Here is an 18,853-nt window from a genome sequence, read left to right as displayed (position 1 = left end):
GGGTGGGGCAAAAAAAAAAAAGAAGAAGAAGCAGTAGACACTTTTGAAAGGATAAGCGGTTCAGATAATAGATGGCTGGTGGGAGGACGGAAAGAAAGAAAGGGGGAGAGGAAAGAAGGAAGAGAGAGAGAGCAATGTAGGAGAGGAAGGTTTTCTGAGGAAGCAGGAGGGGATGATGGAAGGTTGTATGGAAGGAGGCAAACAAACATTGTTGGAAGTAAGGAAGGAAGGATGAAAACAAGAAGCTTGGAAAATAACACAGGCAGCTAAACAGGCTACTAGTTAAGATGGGTTGCTTGGCAGATTGCACACAGCTAGAGAAGAAAGAGTGCAGTAGTTGTTTGGATTGAGGAAAAAATAGTTTATTGTAGTTTAGTGACATTTGAACTTGAATGTAGAGCAAAACGTTATTGGACGCAAGGACCACTCGCACACAACCGAGAGGTGAGAAAAACAAAACACAATATCTTATATTTTCTTAAGAGTAGCCTCACTAAAATGGCTTTTTTTTTTTTATTGAAGTTTAGTTTAAGTAGAATGAAAGTAGATGCACAAACGTTCAGGGTGACATTTGGTGTAAACAGATGTAAATGGTCGCTATCGGGACACTGTGCACATTGAAGACTATTTACCAGCACCTTTCAAGTCAGATTTCCTCAATTTGGACATGCGAGTACATTGAAGACTTAAAAATCCTTTTCATGTACCTGCTGTGCCATGCATAGCGCACCAGCAAATAAAATACAGTACTAGGTTCATGTGTCATATAACACAACTACGTTCAACGTGATCCTATGAGTCGTCTCCACTGACTTGAGTTAGCGGGAACACATGGACTCGGAGGATTTGGTTGTTTCTCGACTTTGCTGTGTCAGCTGAACGAGTTGACTGACTCAAGTTAGCAACACCGCAAAACACTGCGGATTCAACCTGCTAAATAGCTAGCTGGTTAGCTTTTGGCAACAAAAAAACACTTTGGCTTGGTTTGTGTTGAAATGATAACATTTAAGGATGGAACATTTTTAACATCCTTGTTGCTAGACTACGCCATAACAAGGATTTACGGGAAACAAAACAAAAGAACCATTTTCAATATATTTTGACCTTTCGTTTTACATCTAATTTTCATCATCGCCAGCATTTGCTATTTTTTCTAAATAACATTAGAACTGTGCGGCATAAATCAAACGCGTTCTTAGAATATAGTAAATGATTTATTATTGATTGTTATTAGACGACATATTAAATTTTTCTCAATGACAAACGTACATGTTTATTTTAAACGTACCGGTACTTAATTTAGCATAAAGTCGCTGTCCGGTGAAAGACATGAAACTCAAAATTTCGTGAGTTGAAAAGAAAAAAAGTATCCCCAAGTTTCTTTGTGCATCAACCTAAAAGAAAAAAAAAAACGCACAAAAAAAGTGGAGATATAGTACCTGTTTGTTTGTTTTACTGGATAATGACATGTAGTAAAAGCGGTACCGGATTGGCTGTATCATACTTCACAAAACACAGACAAAATATTATACGGACAAAGATTTTGTTAAAATTGTTTAAAAGACAAACAAAACAAACGTGTCTGGACATTTGTTGTGTCAGGACCTGATCGTTGACTTTATTAGCCGACATCTGGCATCAAATTCCTTCATGCCACGATGGTTAGCATTAGCTTAAGAAGCGTATTCTTCACAGCAGGCAACATTTTTACACGGACAAAAATTATGTTAAAACTGTTGTTGTTGTTTTTTAAACACTTGTGTGACCAAAACCTGTTAAAATTGTTTTTTGATGTGAACACGACAAATATCCGTGTACGTGTTGACTTTGTTTCCCTGCATCCGGCACCAAAGATCTTAACGTCGTACACAGATGGTGCTTGTGATTCGCTAAATCATACCGCGAGTGAATGCATTTTTACACGGACAAAAATCCTGTCAAGACGTGGCACCGTTTGTTGCAAGTGGGCCAAATATACAGTACTTTTATGGACTGACTTCATTTTCCTGCATCAGGTACCTGATGTCTTAACAACTGGGTAAACGAGTACTTTTTCGGAATGGTTTACACTGGGTCTGGAGGTTTCTCTTAAGACTCAGAGTCCCGGTCCGTGGGTTACAAGATGGTGTAAAAAAGCTAACCCCCCTCTGGAGTCACTGAGGCACTAGTTCTTTCAGAGAGGCTAAGGCCGAATGGATGCGCACATGAAGCCTGTTCTCAAAGTCGTAGCCCGTGAAATCCTCCTGGAAACACAAAATTGAAAAATTCATTAATGAGAAACCTGTAATGTGTGTATGCTAACTAACTGCATTAATACATTACAGATTCAGAGAACAGATTTTGATGATTATTCTTACCTTTGCTTGAAGTAGGAATGATCTCCCCTTACCCACAGTCTAATTGGTGGGAAAACAAAAGTAATGTTAGCATGTAAAATGTAGCTCAAAACCCTAATGTCATTTTTTTTTCCTGAATTTTTTTTTATGGAACTAAAACTAGTATTTTTACGAGAAAACACTAGTGTTGGCCCAAGGAACATATTTTAAAGAGAAATTTGGACTGGAGTTTCCTTTTAGCATTAGAATATAGCTAAGTTTCATCATTATTCACAAATCTGTTTAAAACAGTAGGGAAAAGAGCTTTTTGCAAGATGGCCTTGGTTGATCTCTTATACTCTGCTGCCACCTGATGGCCATTTTTGTAATAATTACCAATGCTTCAACCATTCTCTTCAGTTCAAAGGCTGTATCAAAACCTTCCTGTATGCTCTAGCATAAAAATTTTTTTTTTATAAATACGTCTTTGGGACACGTATTATATTTAAAATAAAACGTAATTATACATTTTTGGGAGCAAATGAGATAAATAAAGTGGCAGATGAGGACTGGACTGACCTCGGGTTTGGCTAACAGCACGCAGCCCAGCTCGTAGACGGCGTACGGCTGAACGTAGGAATTCGTCTGACGTCCATACTCGTCTCTGGCTGCCATCTGGAAGCACTGCAGAAAAACGTCACATGACAAACACCTCATGGAGTCATTGCTCGACGTCGCTAAGTTACCTGGACGGCGTCTCTGGTGTTGCCGTGACACTTGTGGACGGCGCCCAGCAGGAGATGTTTCAAGCCACGACACGACGCCTCGTCAAGACGCTGCAACACTGAAACGACAACACAGTACCACAAATCGAACCCGGTCACGCTGTGCGCCAGTGAAATGTACCACATCAGCAACTACGGACGATTTATCAAGTAGAGAATTTTGTTGACATGACTTTGCCATACCCGACGCAGCGCCATAATTTTTTTTTTTATACCTTGGTTCATGACCTGCAGCTTTGACGAGGAGCAGTTGGGAAGCGCTTTCCACAGGTACAGCACCTCAATCACGCCAAGGATGCAAAGCTCTCTGCTGGGCGAGATCTTCCTCAAACGTTCGGCCTGCGCGCGCACATCAAAGACACAGATTAAAAACAAACCTCAAATCAAAGACAAATATTTAAAAAAAAACAAAAACAAATCAAAGACACTCATCAAAAACCACTCAAAGATCGCAAAAGAAACTCAATCAAGACGCAAATCAAAGACACGTTAAAAACACAGAAACCTGGGAATGAATAGATTGAAATAGTTTATGCACAGATAAATGCTTGGTTTCTATTTTGTATAATGTGCTTCTTGTACGTCTTCTCTTGTCGACACTAATCGAAAACATACTTCAATGACACTCATTACAAGCACCCATCTAAGACACTCGTGACAGACATCACAAACACACGTCGCAGATGCACATCTACAGTATGAGACACGGCAAAGACATAACATGCACACCTCAGATACACATATCAAAGACACCTAGCAGAAACATATCCTAGACACGTTGGACACTCAAAGACACACATACCCTACACACTTAAGATACACATTAGGACAAAGACACAGCATTGAAATCCATCCAATACACTCGTTACAGAAAGACAACACATCAAAGAGAGGGTCTTTTTTTTTTTTTTTTGAAAGCATACCCGTTTAACAGCAAACTGCTCAATCTGGTTGTTTTTCCTCTTGAACAGCTTCTGCACGTCTTTGAAGACCCCGCTGGCGCCGTCCAGGTCGCCCGAGGCTCCCTGGCACACTATAAAAAAGAAGACCGAGCTGAAAACAAACCCGGCGGCGCTACGATGCTAATGCTAACGCTAAGAGGCGGCATCCCACCTCCTGTCAAGTAAGCGTAGTAGCACTGCGACCATCTCGACTCGTTCTTCAGCCTCTCGAAGGCCTGGTGGGCGTCTTCGAAGTTCATCTCGATCATGCTGCACCAGCCTGACAAGACGGAAGCCATTCATCACGGCAAAGGTGCAACGGGTTGCGCCAGACCCGACTAGTTGCAAACATACCGATCTCGTACAGACACACGTGCTGGATTTCTCTTTGGTCGGAAGCCAGTTCCAGCGCGTCGTTGAAGCAGGCCAGAGCGCTGTTGATGTGACACTAAGGGTACACAAAATGCCCTCATGATCCTGAACGCATCATTAGCAACCAAGCTAAACAGTTAGCTGCTAACTAACCGGACAAACTGCGCACGATGACAATTTTAGCGAGCCACCCCCAACATGCCTAGCTAGCTAGCTAACTAGCTAGCAAACCAGCTAATGACACATGCAGCAATTCCACATAGGTAACCATCACCTCCAGCCTGTGTACACGCCCCTTGAAAAAGATGAAGAGGGAGGAGTTTGGGTAGACCAGCGACTTCCTGTGCAGTATCTCCTTGGCCTCCGTCAGGCCAGCATTAGAATCGCACCCATCTAGTGCAAAGAAGGGCAGCACTACCGTGTGGTACCACAAGAGGGCCAGCCTGCAAGATGCCACATAACCGCATCATTAGAAAGAAAAAAACGGTGTTAATGTTAGTTAGAATTGTGGTACTTGGAGAGCTACTATAAGTATTTTTTGAGATGGTAGTTGGTTCAAAAAGTTGGAGAAGCACTCATCTAAACAACTACAGGGATGTGATTTGACCAAAGTGAAATTATCTGAAAATTTAGCCGGGGGTCTGGGGGCCGCTGGTGGGGGGACAAGGGGGACGTAGCCCCCCGGAGCTCATGGGTTTTCCGTGTTTTTAAGTACTTTCAATGCACTCACATGACAAAGAAATAGACAAAACAACAGCATAAATTTTCAATGTATATTGAACTATCCCATATAAAATGGCAGTTTTAGTCAACTCAAAATCAGTCACATTCAAAAACATTGGACTGCCTTTGCTTTTAAAAACTATCACTGAGAATATCATCATATCTAACTAATGTGATTACTAAGTTAACACATAAATAATGTGGAAGAGTTCAAATTTCATGAACAAATAATTGTATCATGACCAAATGAAAAGTAACTCATATTAGAGCATACCACAAATTTCTTCGTTATAGCAGAAGATGTTATCTGTCGGAGTCATGTGCATACACAATGAACTACTAAAAAAAAAAAAAAAAAAATTGGATTTTTTTTTTTTTGGGGAGGAGATAAAAAAAGCGGAATTCCACGAATTAGCGGAAAAATCACATCCCTGCAACTACCAACTATGTACAGTAGACATTTGGCGTACTCACGTAGCAAGAGGTGCCTTCATGTCCTTGCTCTCGCTGGCGTAGGCCAGGGCGGCGAGGCCCTGGAGGCGGTCTCCGGGGAAGCCCAGCAGGTTTATGATCTTGAGAAGGTGCGGAGGCACCATGGAGATGCACAGGTGGAACAGACCGTAGCCGAAGCTCACCGAGCCCTTCAGGCGGTCCAGGGCCTCGGCGGTCACGCCGCTCTCCGCCTCATTGTGGTTGGCGTTGTCGGGCATGGTGGCGGTGGTCTCGGTGGTGGTCTCGGTGGTGGTCCGCTGGCAGGCGGCCTGCAGTTGGCTGATGTCACTGTGGCATTTGTTGTACATCTTCCACGCCTTGCGGAGGATCCAGCCGCCTTTGATGTACGCTATCACACCATACATTTTTTTTTATTATTAAAGAAAGACACTAAAACAGCTCTCAATAGAGGACTACTCACTAACTATTAAAGTAACCCACTCACTCACTGCCAGCTGCTAGCTACAAAGACATCAAAATAAATAACTGGCTGGCTTAACAAACTCATTGACCACAAGCTGACTAGGAAAAAAGACATAACGGACTAACAACCTGCTTATAATATTAACTGACTAACTAACAGACTAGTTAACTGAAAACCTGGCAGCTAACTAAATAACTAGCTAAAAACTAGCAATTGACTAAGTAGCTAACTGCTCCGTATCTATTTAACTACCAGGTAGATAAAGAATTCCTAAGTAGAAAAAAATATTGAACTTTCTCACTAACTAGTCAACTAATAAACTGTTATCTACCTAGATGATTAATTAAATAGTATCCAACTAGCTTTAAAAAAAAACACACACATTATCTATAACCCACTAGTTAACTCAACTGTATTTATATCACTTTTAAAAACAACCATAGCTGCATACAAAATGAGCCACATATAAAAGTCAGACGTAAAACACATAACAACCAACAACCTTAGTTACTAATGAATTGGTAAACTAATTAGTTACTAGCTATTAGCTAACTACCTAGATACATGATTTACTAACTACTACTAAATAACAAAAAAAGAAAGGCAATCCTTGTCCCGACAAATTCTGTAACACGCTAACTAATTTGCTAACTATTACCTACTAACTAGTCCACATCACAAGAGTGGAGGAAAGTATCAGGCTGACCTGAGAGCTCCTGCTTGACAAAGGAGAGCACGGCCAAGTAAACCTGACAGTCGGCCACGATGATCTGTCTCTGCAGGCGGTCGACCACCACCACGCCGGACCTCTGAGAGTCCATCTGAACACGCACACACAAGATACATTGGGAACAAAATGTTTGATTGTCCTTTTTCATTTCTCAAGAGGTCGCACGCGTGAGTCTGCGATCAACGGGTTTCACTGACACTCTTCTTAATCTTGTTCCTGATGGTCTCCAGAACGCCGACGCTGTCGCTCTCACACAGCTTCTCGGTGGTCTTCAGGTCGTCGCACGCCGTCTGCATCTTCTCCTCCTCGAACGTCATCATGGCGTTCTGTAAACACAATTCAACAGCGCTTGATACCATGACATCACAATTTCCGGCTGGCAAAGCAGTCATTTGCGATGTTCTGCCATTAAATGTCACGAGTGTCAGTCTCGTGCGAATAAATAAATAAATGATGATTTTAGCGTTCTTCTCCAACTACATAGTAAAGCTGATGTTATGTGAGCTGAATTGATTTTACAATCTTAAAAACGCAAAATGGGCTCATTCATATTTGCACACAGCACACTTTTTCCATAACATTTTGACACACTCACCAAGAAGCTGACAAAACTTGCCCCGAAGCTCATCAGCGGACTCTGACTCCTACAGAGGCAACACAAACAAGTGAAGGCACACCACAGTGGCATCTGCTATGTTGCAGAAGATGATTTTACCGGGGAAGTTAAATACCTGGCGTCTGGAAAGCCGAACTTTACATCAACTGATACCACCCTTTTTTATCGTAAACTCGGAATTGTCAATCACATGCACCGCTGAAGACATCTAAACATACCTATCATACAGGTGGGGCATCTGCATGGCTAATATTTACTACTTTAAACATATTATCATTTTAAAGCCGCCACACCCTCTAGTCAATCGTACGCTCGACGGGATGTGACGTCATGACGTGGACTTCACCTTAAACCAGTTCACCGCATCTATTTGTTAAGGTAACACTCGCACGTGACCTGTATCTCCTGAAGAGCTCGTCGCTCTCCTTGAAACCGTTGTTGAGCAGCATGTTGATGCCTTGCAGCGCCATCTCGGCGTCATCGATGTGCTCGGCCTTCTCCTCCTCCACCTGCTGCTGATGCTGCTTCTGCTGCTCCGGGCCCGCCATCGCTGCTCGTGTGATGAAGATGAGGATGAGGATGATGCGGGTGACCGAGGACAATCGTCAAACGCAACCCGCTTTTCGCGTTCACGCTATTCATCCATACTTCTATTTTTCAAGCTAGCCATCCATCCATCCATCCGTCCGTCCCTTCCCCGCCTTGTCCTGCCCGGTCGTGCGGCATCCGGTGCATTACGTAATCATAACAGCCACGTGACGCGGCGAGACTTGCGTCATGACGTCATGGGAAGGAGAAAAAATGTCACGTGAACAAGCATAAAACGTCATGTTAATAAAAAGCGAATTTACTGCATATATAGTTTGCTAATGCAAAAAAATAAAAATAAACACACATTAACGTAACGTTGGTTTGAATCAATTTTACTGCCGCGCAACTTAACTCACTGGCTTGCATACAAACAGGCACGTCAACATCGCGTTGGCTGCTAAAACCATCTAAAAACAATTTATTGTGAGCAATATTTATAGCGAATAGCTGCTACTTACGATAAAGAAGTAATAGGTCTCATGTTTAAACAGGAAATAGTAACTCCCCCCCTGCCTAACACTATAAGTACAACTCTTTGGAGATTGTCCCGTAATAAAATACAACGACATAACTATACTTACATAGGTAGGCACATCTTGCCCGTCAAGATTAGAGGCTGTCTGAAAATTAGTTGCAGGTTTGCCTGGTTTCTAGCATGTAACCGATACATACAGTAGCTGACTTGCTAGACAGTAGATCCTGACTACAAGTAGACAGGTGAGTGGGCTGGCTGGGTTGCTAGATAGGAAGGTGACATGCTAGCGAGACGGTTAGCTAGAGTAACCAGAAGGTCGGCCGTTGGACCCCAGCTCCCAAGTCACGTGTGGTTGTGTTCTTGGGCAAGGCACTTCACACACATTGCCTCCAGTGCTGACGTGTGGAAGGTGCGAATGTTTACCGCCACCACAGTGTGAATGTGTGAGTGCATGAATAATGTATCCGTTCCATTGTAAAGCGTCTTTGAGTGTGTAGAAAAGCGCTATATAAATCGCATGCATTATTAGTGTTATTTATTTGATCATTAGATAGGTAGGAGGCTATAGATATTAGGTAGCTACAACTTTAAAGTGTGTTAAAAAGACTGTGGCATGTGTTAAAAATAGAGTACAAAGTTGTTTGTCCCTTAGTAGAACATAAAATGTTCTTGTTTGGAGCGTTTTGAGTGTCACATGGTGATGGGAGTCAGCATTGCTGAACCTTTGTACCGTTAAGACGGCGGGCGGGGGGGGGGGGGGGTATGGCCACGGGAACACGAGGGTCCCACATGATCTGGTTTCACGAAAACAGAGACAGTTCTTGTTTTTCCATATTGAATGCAGACATGGAGCTGGGATCCACTGTGGCGGCGGTGAAGAGCACAAGAGTGTGTCTGGGTAATCAACAAGTCGGGCCTGCCGTCATCCTCATACGGGATGGGAAAATCCACCAGGTGCTGCCAGGTGGGGAAGTTACAGAGGATGTGGAGGTAAGATCATACAATAGAATTTAACTCGCGCTAGATAGGTAGCTGACGTGCTGCGAAGCAAGATAGATAGACAGCTATTGCTAGTTTACAGTCACGTATGTCTGCCTACCTGGATAGGTATCGTGTTAGTTCACTAAATAGAAACACTACTAGCCAAGTATAGCTTCTTAGGCTGTTTAAAATGGTAGCTGACATGCTGTATCGACGGGTAGGTGGCCAGTTTGTTTTTTGTTTTTAACCCCGTTGCTCTGTTTGCAGGTGTTGGATGCAGGCGATAGTGTAGTGATGCCAGGAATCGTGGACTGTCACGTCCACGTCAACGAGCCGGGACGCACCTCCTGGGAAGGCTTCTGGACGGCCACCAGGGCGGCGGCAGCGGGAGGCGTCACCACCATCGTGGACATGCCGCTGTGAATTATTTACTTGGCTATTTAGTAAACCTTATACCACAGAACCTCATTACACATTCCTTTCCCAGGGAAGAGAACAAAGAGAACAACTATGCATCAAGTTAAATTGAGTTAACATAATTATACCTACATCTACACAGCTATAACTAAATTCAAAACAATTAAAATATAAATTGAAACAGTAAAAATGTTAACAATAGCTAGCGCCTTAGGTTGGCAGTTAGCATGCTTGCTATCCGCGTAAGCTACTTCACCAGGTTTGTGGAATAACCTGTAAGGTAAAATAAGGTCATTTCCACTGATTGCCACACCCAACTAAGTGGGGGTGAAATTCATGCTCCGCATTTGAGCCATCCCCTGAGGGAGCGGTGAGCAGCAATGATTGCGCTCGGGAATCACATGGTGATCTAACCCGCCAATTCCAACCCTTTATACTGAGTGTCAAGCAGGGAGGTAATGGGTCCCATTTTTAGAGTCTTTGGTATGACCCGGCCGAGGATTGAACCCACAACCTCCCAGTCTCAGGGCGGACACTCTACCACAAGGCCACTGAGTTGTACCGGAATTACGTAGTCAGGATATTTTATTTTTATGTACCTGTATTCTTTTGGAGTTACAGAAAAAGGTACAAGGTCTATTTATTAAAAACGGGGATCCTTTTGCAGGATTTGTCTTCATTACCATATTTGGCATTGGAGTAATTCAATCAAAGAAAAAAAGTAATCTAATTACATTACTAGACTGTAATATTATGGTTTACATTTTTTTTCCATTACAAACTGTATTGGAATACATTTTCAAGGTAACCTTCCCAACCCTGTACCTAACACAGTACATTACCCATTTGTTTCAGAAACAGCATCCCTCCCACCACCACACTGGCTAATTTACAGGAGAAGCTACGCGAGGCCACGGGTAAATGCTTCGTGGACACCGCCTTTTGGGGTGGCGTGATTCCCGGCAACCAGGTAAGAGGGGGCGCCTCTAAAATAACAATGCTGCTGTTCTGTCACACCCTTCCCATAGAGCTCACAATCTGTCTTTCTGCACCTCAATTAAATCCATAAAAATCATATCACTCCACCTGCACCACCACTTGGACCGGCTTTCCGACACCAAATTGTCACGTGCGCTGCGGGCATGTCAAAGAAAACGCCCTCTGTCTGCCGGAACTCCCAGCATGGCACAGTGAGGTCTGCCAAATTCCCAAACATGCTAAAGGAAGCTTGCACCTGCACAAAATTCACGATGTGCTACTTTTTATGCCCGTGCGCTGTCTATGAAAATAAAGCCCATAGTGTCAAACTGTCTGTTCAAAGCTAGAACTTCAGCCCATGATCCAGGCCGGAGTGGCCGGCTTCAAGTGCTTCCTGATCCACAGCGGCGTGGACGAGTTCCCTCACGTGAGCCACGGAGACCTGCGCACTGCCATGGAGCAGCTGAGAGGAACAGGAAGTGTCCTACTGGTACCTGAATGCACCATAGACAGGGCGGCATTGGGAATCACTCCTGATTCTAGTCGTATTCTTTGCTACATGATGCTAATCAGCTAGCGCAACCACAGCCCCACATGTAGTTAACTTTAGCCAGCTAGCGTAAATGAACGATACCGCTATTTTACACTTAGCTAGCATTGGCTTTAGTAAGAGTGCTCCTCTATTTTACATACATTTAGCATTAGCTAACCTGACCACGCGATACTTCCATTTTACACACACAGTGAGCACTTTATCACCAAAAAAGTGATTTATTACGGACGGTCCAACATCTGAATCTTCTTTGCTTCCTTTAGTTTCACGCTGAGAAGGAAGTTCAACATACCAGTGAGACCAATGGGGGTAACATTCTATTTACTGTAATACTTTTAAGTCGGCCTTGCAAAATCAGTCCAAATCCAATAAAACAGCCGGGGGCGACGGGGGTTGCTTCAGTGAAAACGGCTGGGAGAGAATGAGTTAATGGGGTTTTTAGTCTAGTCTAGTCTAGTTATTATGTTAATATGCGTGTTGAGGAAAATATTTTTTGGATTTAGATTTTGTTACCAAAATTGACTCTAGTGCTATCTAGCCACTTAGCCTTCTAGTTAGCGTCCTACCTGAATTTTAGCTAGCATGCCCCTCCCCTGTCTAGTCACCAACCCACTTTACCTGTTTCAACTCCAAGTTCCTATCTAACAATGTCCCTTGAGAGCCATACAAATCAAAATGGACTTATTTTGTTGACTTTCCACATTAGACCCTCAACAATATGACACCTTCCTGCAGTCCAGACCTGACATCATGGAGGTGGAGGCCATCCGCAGCGTGGTACAACTCTGCACCGAGTACCAGTGAGAATATCACCGTGACATCCAGAAACAGGGAACTCCCAATTTATCGCAGGTTTTTTTTGTGCTTTAGGGTGCGCTGCCATGTGGTCCACCTGTCTTCAGCCCAGGCACTGCCCATCATCCAAGAGGCCAAGAAGGGCGGCGCCCCCCTGACAGTGGAGACTACCCACCACTACCTGAACCTGAGTGCAGAGAACGTACCAACGGGGGCCACGCAGTTCAAGTGTTGCCCACCAATCAGATCGTCTCACAACCAGGTCAACAGCAGCGTGTCCTTGTTACTCATTTTGCTTCTGTCACTTATTACAATATATGTAAAGATATTAAAAGTCTTCGTGTTTGTGTGCGTCTGTACTAGCCTCAACCTGTAAATGATTACTTTACCCGACAGGATCAGTTGTGGGCGGCGCTAAAGGCGGGCCACATTGACATGGTGGTGTCAGACCACTCCCCCTGCACGGCCGACCTTAAGAAACTGGACTCTGGAGACTTTACTCAGGCCTGGGGGGGCATTTCTTCTCTCCAGTTTGGTAATAACAGAAACGGATACTGCTTTAGAAGCTATCAAAAAAGTGAAAAAACAATTATAATAATTTGGGAAGAAATTATAGATGTATGACCCTTGTGTGATTTATGACATCCCCACTCCAATAATGTAAAAGGGGGTCATAAACCCCAGAGTAAAAATGATTTGGTACGATAAAAGTTTTTGCGATCAAGCGCTCAATGGTCATAAATCAGTTCCATAACAATAACATTTATGACTTTTTTCTGTTATTGGTCAGGCTTGCCTCTGTTTTGGAGCTCGGCCAGTCAGAAGGGCTTTCAATTAGTGGACGCGGTACGCCTCATGTGCCAGAACACGGCCAAGCTGTGTGGCCTTGGTCAGCAGAAGGGCCGCCTGGCACCGGGCTACGATGCTGACCTGGTTATCTGGGATCCTGAGAGAGAATTTGAGGTTTGTTATCAAGCGTGCCTCCCTTATCGTAGCGCCTGAACAATTAGCCCAACACTCGTTATAAGGCTGTAGGACAAAAAGACCAAATTGGACTTATTTGAATTGTGAAATGTATTTCAAGCCGCCACAAGGGGGTGATGAAGCTCCTATGGTTGGTAAATACGGTACTTTTGTTTCCTTGTGTTACAGATTAAAGAAGAAGGCATACATCACAAGAACAAGGTACGACGACTAGCTTTCATTGAGTAGATCACTGTTGCACAATAGAAGGTCCTACGGGTACATTGTCACAGTTTTCCAATGTCAGTCGATGTGCAGGGCTCATTGGCTCGGGTTCGGCAGGCTTGAGATTCGTCCTGAAATTTGATCTGCTATCCGCCCAGCCTTCCGAACCTTTAATGTGGTGTGTATGTGTGTAGATGACGCCGTACCTGGGAGTGTCGCTCCGAGGCATGGTGAAGTCCACCATTGTCGGGGGACATCTGGTGTACCGCGACGGCTCATTCAGCGCCGAGCCCCTGGGCAAGACCCTCCTCGTACCCCCCACTCATGATGAGGCATGAAGAACGAGGGCGAGGGGATGAAGTCAAGTATTTTTTAAATATAATCCTCCCCAAAAAGTAAAGGTTCTAAGCAACTATATTGGTAATACATAAACTAAGAATAAAATGTGTTTTTTTATTTTTATTTCAAGATAAAAACAGAGGGGAAAAAAGAAAAATGCCACTTTGTTAAAGACTTTAAATTGATCATGTGTGGATTATACAATAAAACTTTTTAAAAGAAGAAGAAGAAGTGCAGAGTCATTTGTCAATCATTAACACAGACGATCCAAGGACTCGTTGAGACTAGCACAAAGACAAACAAAGTTGGAAAACGCCGCGCCTTGCAGTTCACACAGCTCTACACGCGTCTATCGACATGTCCTCCCTGGTGGTGCCGCCACCTCAACGTCTGCGGACCGCCCTGACGGTTCTTCATCGCCACATGTTTGGACCCGGACCCTCCAATGTTCCGCCGCGAATCTTGAAGGCTGGAGCCAATCCCGTCATTGGACACATGCATCCGGAGACTTTCGAGGTAAACTGAACTGGGGGGGTGGGGGGGCACTCAATTGTCATTTTATTCTGCAGTAAAATAACAGTCAGAACTTTTGTTTATTTATTTAAAAAGATCCCCTAAAGCTCAATGTCATTGGCTCCAACTTGTCTTCCAGGGGTCTGAAAAACTATATATCAAAAAGATTAGCTTATCAATGCATTATCAGCATCATTCAAGGAGTATTAACACATTTGTGCTACGAAATCTTGCATTTACACCTCACATTTAACTGCATTTAAACACGTTTTTTGTCTTCATGACAGTTATTATTTCAATGGAACAGAACAGAAAACAAGCCAGAAGACATACTTGTCAGACTGGATTTTTACTCAGCTGTTAAGTAATCAGCCAACTGGATTGTTGAAGACATTTAATTGTTGAGTCCTTCTATTTATGCCTCAATTTATGTGCTTCTTTTTTTGCCTGATTTCATGGCAAAACAGCTCATTATGGAAAACGTATTATTTTTCTTGATATTATGGCTTCTTTTACACCAATGGCTCTCAACTGTTGCCACCGAGTTTTTTTTTTCTTTTTTACTAGCTATCCACGACTCTCTCAAATTGGGTCATGAGAATCACTGCAGCGGTTGCTGAGTCTCTCCAATGTAGAAGTTGCACTCACCGCACTCATTAAATAAACAACGATGTTGAGTTGACTTGTATGCCAAGAGGCAGGTATTCAATTAGTCTTGTATTGTCCAAACTAATTGGAAGTACAATGAATGAGATGCCCATGTCCAGGATCTACGTTCTCCAGAATGCCTGTGTTGTTGTTTTGCCAGATAATGGCTGACATCCGGAGCGGGATACAGTACATGTTCCAGACTCGGAACCCGGTGACTTTGGCGGTGAGTGGCACGGGCCACAGCGCCATGGAGTGCGCCATCTTCAACGCCGTGGAGGCCGGCGACAGCGTGCTGGCGGCGGTCAATGGCATCTGGGGAGAGCGGGCGGCAGACATGGCGGAGAGGATAGGTAACAGTTAGCATTAGCTTGTTAGCAATTACATTTACTTTGTGACTTTTTTTACGAGTGTCACCAGCAACATACTCATTGGAAGATTGGAATTTTATTAGAATTAAAGTTATTCATGTTGTAATTTAACAAAAATAAATCTGTTTCAGTTGTTTTACTTATTATCTTGTCAGACAATGCTGACATACAGGCGCTAACTTTCGCTAGTTAGCATGAAAACAATTGCTAACGATCGAGTCCAAAAGAGACCGAATAGCTCATTTAAAACAAATTTTTTATTTGATTGTGAATTTCCCTAGTGTGCTAGTGTCCAGCAAAAAGTTTTGATCACAATAATGAGTCTGTTAACATTAGCTACTTAGCATGAATGCACGTTGGCAGTGCTGAAATCCAATCTAAAAGACACCAATTACCAAATCAATATTGAATTTGAATGACATACGCGAGCTAATGTCTGCTAAATAGCATCCCAAGATACCAAATATTGAACATATATTAAATATAAAACTATATTAAATATGAATATTAAACTTGCTGTACTATGATGACAACGTACAAGTGTTAACATTAGCTAATGTAAGCTCACTTGTTAAAATCCAATCCAACTAATAACCTAATTTCCATCACAAATTTGGATTATTTAAAGGCTGATTCGATTGTGTATGCTAAAGTGTTTTTTTCCCCGACTCAATAGGTGCACGGGTTAACACCATTGTTGCGCCCCCTGGTGGATTCTTCACCAATGCACAAATCGAGCAGGTAAAAGATCACTCACGCTAACAAGCTAACAAGTCAATGATGTCAAACGATTGAAATGCTGTGCTAGGCGTTATCCAAACACAAGCCTGTGCTGCTTTTCCTGGCGCACGGAGAGTCGTCCACTGGCATCCTGCACCCGCTGGACGGCATCGGACATCTGTGTCACAAGTAAGACCAATAAGAATTAAAGCAGTAGTGTAAAGCCATTTTGACTATCACGTTCACGCTTCACCAGACACGACTGTTTGCTCCTGGTGGACTCTGTGGCGTCAATCGGCGGCGCTCCAGTCTACATGGACCAACAAGGTGCGACGTGACATCTGGAGCAATCGGTTTGGTTACAATCCACAAATTCATTTTCACACAAATGAGCTGAACTTTTGGAATCGCAAGAACCATTGACCGAAGGTCATCTCAAATGAATTAAAGTTCATATGTCCAGTAGGCATTAATAAAATATACAATATATTGTTAATTGTTGTGTAAGTATGAAAAGAAGTTTCCATCTCTCATCTTTCTCTCTGCTATGTTTAGGGATCGACATCTTGTACACAGGCTCCCAGAAGGTTCTGAATGCCCCACCAGGAACGGCGCCCATCTCCTTCAGTGAGCGAGCATGGTGAGAACTCAAAAAAAAAAAAAGAAAGCAAGCCTCCATCTTCAAGCATCTTCAAGAGACCACGTTTCAGTCATGACTCGCAATGCTTTTTCGTATGACCCATTTGGACCACAGCCGTAAAATATTCAACCGCAGAACAAAGCCGGCGTCGTTCTTCTTGGACCTGAGCTGGCTGTCTAACTACTGGGGATGCGACGGCAAAGCCACCCGAGTGTAAGAATGCCATTCAAAAAAAATGTTTCAAAGCAGAAATCTTTTCATGAACTAATCAACTCCAATGCGCAGGTACCACCACACGGGCCCCGTGTCTGCTTTTTACGCTCTCAGGGAGAGCCTCGCCATCCTGGTGGAGGAGGTGAAGCTGAATCTTCATTTTAGTGGCTCAAAACACTGAAATGTATTGTATGCATCAATATTCAACTCATTCACTGCCATTGACGGCTATAGACGTCAAAAATTCATTTTAACTATTTTTTTATTAGTTTAACATTTTTCCCACTTTTGTTCACAAGAGTATGAAAACCTTTTTTTATTGTGTTAGAACAGATATAAAATTTGTGATTAATCGTGAGTTAACCAGTGAAGTCATGCGAATAATTACGATTAAAAATGGTAATCGCCTAATGTCCCTCATTTTTACAAATCTTTTCTTAAAAAACAAAAACAAAAAGATTATTAAATTGGGAGAAAAAATAACTTTTTTTTTTTTTTTTTAAAGAAAAAATGATTAAAAATTAGGGGTGTCAGGTGATTAAAATTTTTAATGGTAATTAATTGCATGACTTCATTAGTTAACTCACGATTAATCACAAATTTTATATCTGTTCTAAATTTACCCCAAAATATTTTTCTAGGTTTTCATACTCTTGTTAACAAAAGTGGGAACAAATGTCAAACTAATAGGAATAGTTCAAATGAATTTATGACGTCTATAGCCGTCAATGGCAATGAATGAGTTAATAGCGAGGGAGGCACCGTATCTAATTGTGTGCTGCTCGGTAGGGTCTGGAACATTCCTGGGAGAGACACGGGAAAGTGGCCGAGTATTTCCACACCGGTTTGGAGCGTATGGGACTTAAACTCTTCGTGGAGGATAAGGTGAAATGTTTGAGTTGTTTTTAATTAAAAAAACTGCTGAGTGGGCAAATAATACCTCTTTGACTGCCAGACGTTTTCGAAAAAGGGATGCCGTGGGTGCCAGCCGATTTTAAGCATTTTGACTGATCTTTCAAGGTCCATAGAAAATTATGTGTTTGGACTATGGAAACACACATACTGCCAAAACAAGATTGGACTCTCATCTTCCATCAGAAAAAAAAAAGTTTGTTTCTACCTTATTCCGTTTTTGAAAATGGTTAGTTTCACCTGTTTTGAAAAAAAAAAACGTATTTTAACGTCTTTGGCACTCCTCCATAGGATTTTACGAAACGTTATTTAACGTTTTTGGCAGTCAAAGAGATACAGTGGTGCCTTGAGATAAGAGTGTCATTTGTTCCGTGACCACGCTCATAACTCATTATCAAAGGCACCACTGCAAAGGTAACTGTAATCATTTCTAACGCGAATGTTGTCTGTGTTTTTCCCAAGGCCTTGCGGTTGCCGACGGTGACGACAATCGTGGCCCCGCACGGATACGACTGGAAGGAGATCACATCCTACATCATGAAGACGCACAACTTGGAGATCTCCGGGGGGCTTGGACCTTCCACCGGGATGGTAGTGTACCACCTACCCATTCACTTATCTAGCAAGCTAGAATATTATATTTTCTCTCTCCTTTTTTTTTCCCTGTCTGACTTGCCTACTTCCTGTGCCCTGTTGCAGGTGCTTCGCGTTGGTCTGATGGGATGCAACAGCAGCATTTCAAGTGCCGACATGGTGCTGGCGGCTCTGAGGGACGCGCTGACACACTGTCACAAGAGCAAAGTCTGACTCGTAGTATTAGAATCGTAATAGTTTTACACTGTCCTTACAAGTTAAATAATTTCTGACATATATCTTGTTATAATAAATTGTTTTTTAAAAAATAATGTTAACATCAGTTTCTTTACTTTGTCACCGCACCTATTTTCACTATAGCTGCCATTAAAAAAAAAAAACGGGAGAATGTACGATACGATACGATATACTTTTATTTTCCCCATGGGGAACTTTTTGTGTATGTATGTACATCACTTTGAAGAAATAAAGACTCACACTTCAAGCTATTTGTCACTTCATGTTGACTTGCATTAAAAACACTTCTT

At 42.7% G+C, this 18,853-nt stretch overlaps 3 protein-coding genes across 10 annotated transcripts; 2 read left to right on the top strand and 1 right to left on the bottom strand.

Moving 5' to 3' along the window:
- Nucleotides 1–337: 337 nt before the first annotated feature.
- LOC144063040 (tetratricopeptide repeat protein 39C-like) lies at nt 338–8,721 on the bottom strand. Of its 3 annotated transcripts, XM_077584954.1 has the most exons (16): nt 8,571–8,690; nt 8,047–8,167; nt 7,795–7,948; nt 7,378–7,426; nt 6,980–7,108; nt 6,759–6,873; nt 5,611–5,977; nt 4,688–4,856; nt 4,396–4,489; nt 4,214–4,321; nt 4,024–4,133; nt 3,316–3,439; nt 3,062–3,159; nt 2,895–2,999; nt 2,358–2,396; nt 338–2,243 (listed from the first exon to the last, which is right to left on the bottom strand). In XM_077584954.1, the coding sequence occupies exons 2-16, from the start codon at nt 8,078–8,080 to the stop codon at nt 2,154–2,156; spliced, it is 1,785 nt and encodes a 594-aa protein (XP_077441080.1). In that variant the 5' UTR covers nt 8,081–8,167; nt 8,571–8,690; the 3' UTR covers nt 338–2,153. The 3 variants fall into 3 exon arrangements, with proteins under 3 accessions (XP_077441080.1, XP_077441082.1, XP_077441081.1); XM_077584956.1 differs by lacking the exon at nt 8,047–8,167 and having other exon boundaries at nt 8,571–8,721; XM_077584955.1 differs by lacking the exon at nt 8,571–8,690 and having other exon boundaries at nt 7,795–8,125.
- On the top strand, nt 8,449–13,922 carry LOC144063041 (allantoinase, mitochondrial). 5 transcript variants are annotated; one of them, XM_077584961.1, is made up of 12 exons: nt 8,449–8,706; nt 9,309–9,454; nt 9,713–9,864; nt 10,718–10,832; nt 11,184–11,330; nt 11,657–11,702; nt 12,100–12,193; nt 12,264–12,450; nt 12,585–12,723; nt 12,979–13,151; nt 13,341–13,373; nt 13,571–13,918. In XM_077584961.1, exons 2-12 carry the CDS (start codon nt 9,311–9,313, stop codon nt 13,712–13,714), a joined length of 1,374 nt encoding a protein of 457 aa, XP_077441087.1. In that variant the 5' UTR covers nt 8,449–8,706; nt 9,309–9,310; the 3' UTR covers nt 13,715–13,918. The 5 variants fall into 5 exon arrangements, with proteins under 5 accessions (XP_077441087.1, XP_077441086.1, XP_077441085.1 ...); XM_077584960.1 differs by lacking the exon at nt 8,449–8,706 and adding an exon at nt 8,731–8,873; XM_077584959.1 differs by lacking the exon at nt 8,449–8,706 and adding an exon at nt 8,889–8,907.
- An 83-nt stretch (nt 13,923–14,005) lies between these two features.
- On the top strand, nt 14,006–18,810 carry agxta (alanine--glyoxylate and serine--pyruvate aminotransferase a). Of its 2 annotated transcripts, none has more exons than XM_077584962.1 (11): nt 14,006–14,231; nt 15,037–15,229; nt 15,924–15,988; nt 16,056–16,156; nt 16,224–16,294; nt 16,523–16,607; nt 16,722–16,820; nt 16,893–16,962; nt 17,610–17,705; nt 18,195–18,323; nt 18,432–18,810. In XM_077584962.1, the coding sequence occupies exons 1-11, from the start codon at nt 14,073–14,075 to the stop codon at nt 18,537–18,539; spliced, it is 1,176 nt and encodes a 391-aa protein (XP_077441088.1). In that variant the 5' UTR covers nt 14,006–14,072; the 3' UTR covers nt 18,540–18,810. The 2 variants fall into 2 exon arrangements, with proteins under 2 accessions (XP_077441088.1, XP_077441089.1); XM_077584963.1 differs by lacking the exon at nt 14,006–14,231 and adding an exon at nt 14,786–14,929.
- The last annotated feature ends 43 nt before the right edge of the window (nt 18,811–18,853 follow it).

The sequence above is a fragment of the Vanacampus margaritifer genome, chromosome 13, assembly GCF_051991255.1.
Source record: "Vanacampus margaritifer isolate UIUO_Vmar chromosome 13, RoL_Vmar_1.0, whole genome shotgun sequence".
Lineage (NCBI taxonomy): Eukaryota > Metazoa > Chordata > Actinopteri > Syngnathiformes > Syngnathidae > Vanacampus > Vanacampus margaritifer.
Note: the sequence above shows the minus strand (reverse complement) of the source record. Positions and strands in the feature narration are given on the sequence as shown.

What these genes read in the sequence shown, in the direction of transcription:
- LOC144063040 (XM_077584954.1), bottom strand. Translation starts at nt 8,080, where the DNA reads ATGGATGGATGGATGGCTAGCTTGAAAAATAGAA. An exon ending in GGCTAGCTTGAAAAATAGAA is followed by an intron (nt 7,949 to 8,046) that starts GTATGGATGAAT and finishes TCACACGAGCAG; the next exon opens with CGATGGCGGGCCCGGAGCAG. An exon ending in CATTCCTACTTCAAGCAAAG is followed by an intron (nt 2,244 to 2,357) that starts GTAAGAATAATC and finishes TTGTGTTTCCAG; the next exon opens with GAGGATTTCACGGGCTACGA.
- LOC144063041 (XM_077584957.1), top strand. Translation starts at nt 9,227, where the DNA reads ATGGCCACGGGAACACGAGGGTCCCACATGATCTGGTTTCACGAAAAC. An exon ending in AAGTTACAGAGGATGTGGAG is followed by an intron (nt 9,455 to 9,712) that starts GTAAGATCATAC and finishes CTCTGTTTGCAG; the next exon opens with GTGTTGGATGCAGGCGATAG. An exon ending in CAACTCTGCACCGAGTACCA is followed by an intron (nt 12,194 to 12,263) that starts GTGAGAATATCA and finishes TTTGTGCTTTAG; the next exon opens with GGTGCGCTGCCATGTGGTCC.
- agxta (XM_077584962.1), top strand. Translation starts at nt 14,073, where the DNA reads ATGTCCTCCCTGGTGGTGCCGCCACCTCAACGTCTGCGGACCGCCCTG. An exon ending in AGTCTACATGGACCAACAAG is followed by an intron (nt 16,295 to 16,522) that starts GTGCGACGTGAC and finishes TGCTATGTTTAG; the next exon opens with GGATCGACATCTTGTACACA. An exon ending in AACTCTTCGTGGAGGATAAG is followed by an intron (nt 17,706 to 18,194) that starts GTGAAATGTTTG and finishes GTTTTTCCCAAG; the next exon opens with GCCTTGCGGTTGCCGACGGT.